Source organism: Sinocyclocheilus grahami, unplaced genomic scaffold (genome assembly GCF_001515645.1).
Source record: "Sinocyclocheilus grahami isolate Dianchi unplaced genomic scaffold, SAMN03320097.WGS_v1.1 scaffold8947.1, whole genome shotgun sequence".
In the NCBI taxonomy this organism is placed as follows: Eukaryota; Metazoa; Chordata; class Actinopteri; order Cypriniformes; family Cyprinidae; genus Sinocyclocheilus; species Sinocyclocheilus grahami.
This window is the reverse complement of record NW_015512311.1, coordinates 1,969-2,733: the sequence shown is the minus strand read 5'-3', so window position 1 is coordinate 2,733 and position 765 is coordinate 1,969. Positions and strand designations below refer to the sequence as shown.

Here is a 765-nt window from a genome sequence, read left to right as displayed (position 1 = left end):
TTTGTTGTGCAGGAGACTCAGCTGCTCCAGAACCTTGTCCTGGTGTGCCTCGTACTCGTCACGGCTCGGGTACATCTTAGAGATCAGCGCGTCGAAGTTGGGGTCGGCACGTAGAGAGCGCTTGGACACCAGCTTCTTCCTGCAGGTGGGACACTCTTTATTCCTGCAGCAGAGAGTGAGAGAAGGGCAGTGCTGAGCAACAGATCTCTGAGTAACAGGAAGTTAATGGAAGAAATGGATCTGAAGATGTGGTGGCACCCCGATCGAAGCGCGGTGACGATGCACTCGGAGCAGAAGCGATGCAGACACTCTTTGGTGGTCATGGTGTTCTTCAGCATGTCCAGACAGATGGGGCACATCAGCTCGCTGTGGAGGCTTCTGGGAGACACGGCGATCTCCGTGCTGTCCATGATCGCCTCCTGAAACAACAGCACACATGCGAAGAACTATGCGCTGAATATCCTGCTTTTACAGAAAATACAATGTGGTAAACAGTAGAGCAGGAGTTGATTTTTACACACTTCTCCACAATGTCTAATACGAGTCTGTTCTGATTTCACGTTGACTGTTGAATGTGATCAGTTTCACTGGTGTTTGTGTTCTGCTGTGACCCACATTATCAGGATTAGTGTGCTCGTGATGTAGTGTGTTGAGCTTTCAGGTCTCTATCCTCTCAGTATGAGGATATCCAGCCGCCCGCATTAGTTACATATGCTAAATATACTAAACTTTGTGTGTGTGTGTGTGTGTGTGTGTGTGTGTGTG

At 49.2% G+C, this 765-nt stretch overlaps 1 protein-coding gene across 1 annotated transcript in view; it reads right to left on the bottom strand.

Annotated features, from left to right (window-relative positions):
* The window catches only part of LOC107578123 (E3 ubiquitin-protein ligase RING2-A-like), a 4,692-nt gene that overhangs the window by 1,975 nt on the left and 1,952 nt on the right, over positions 1 to 765 (bottom strand). Inside the window, exons 2-3 of the mRNA XM_016264110.1 lie at positions 259 to 419; positions 1 to 163 (exon numbers count right to left, since the gene is read on the bottom strand). The exon at positions 1 to 163 is cut by the window's left edge and continues 50 nt beyond it. Of these exons, the coding sequence (XP_016119596.1) occupies positions 1 to 163; positions 259 to 419 (324 nt within the window). The remainder of the gene's footprint in view (positions 164 to 258; positions 420 to 765) is intronic.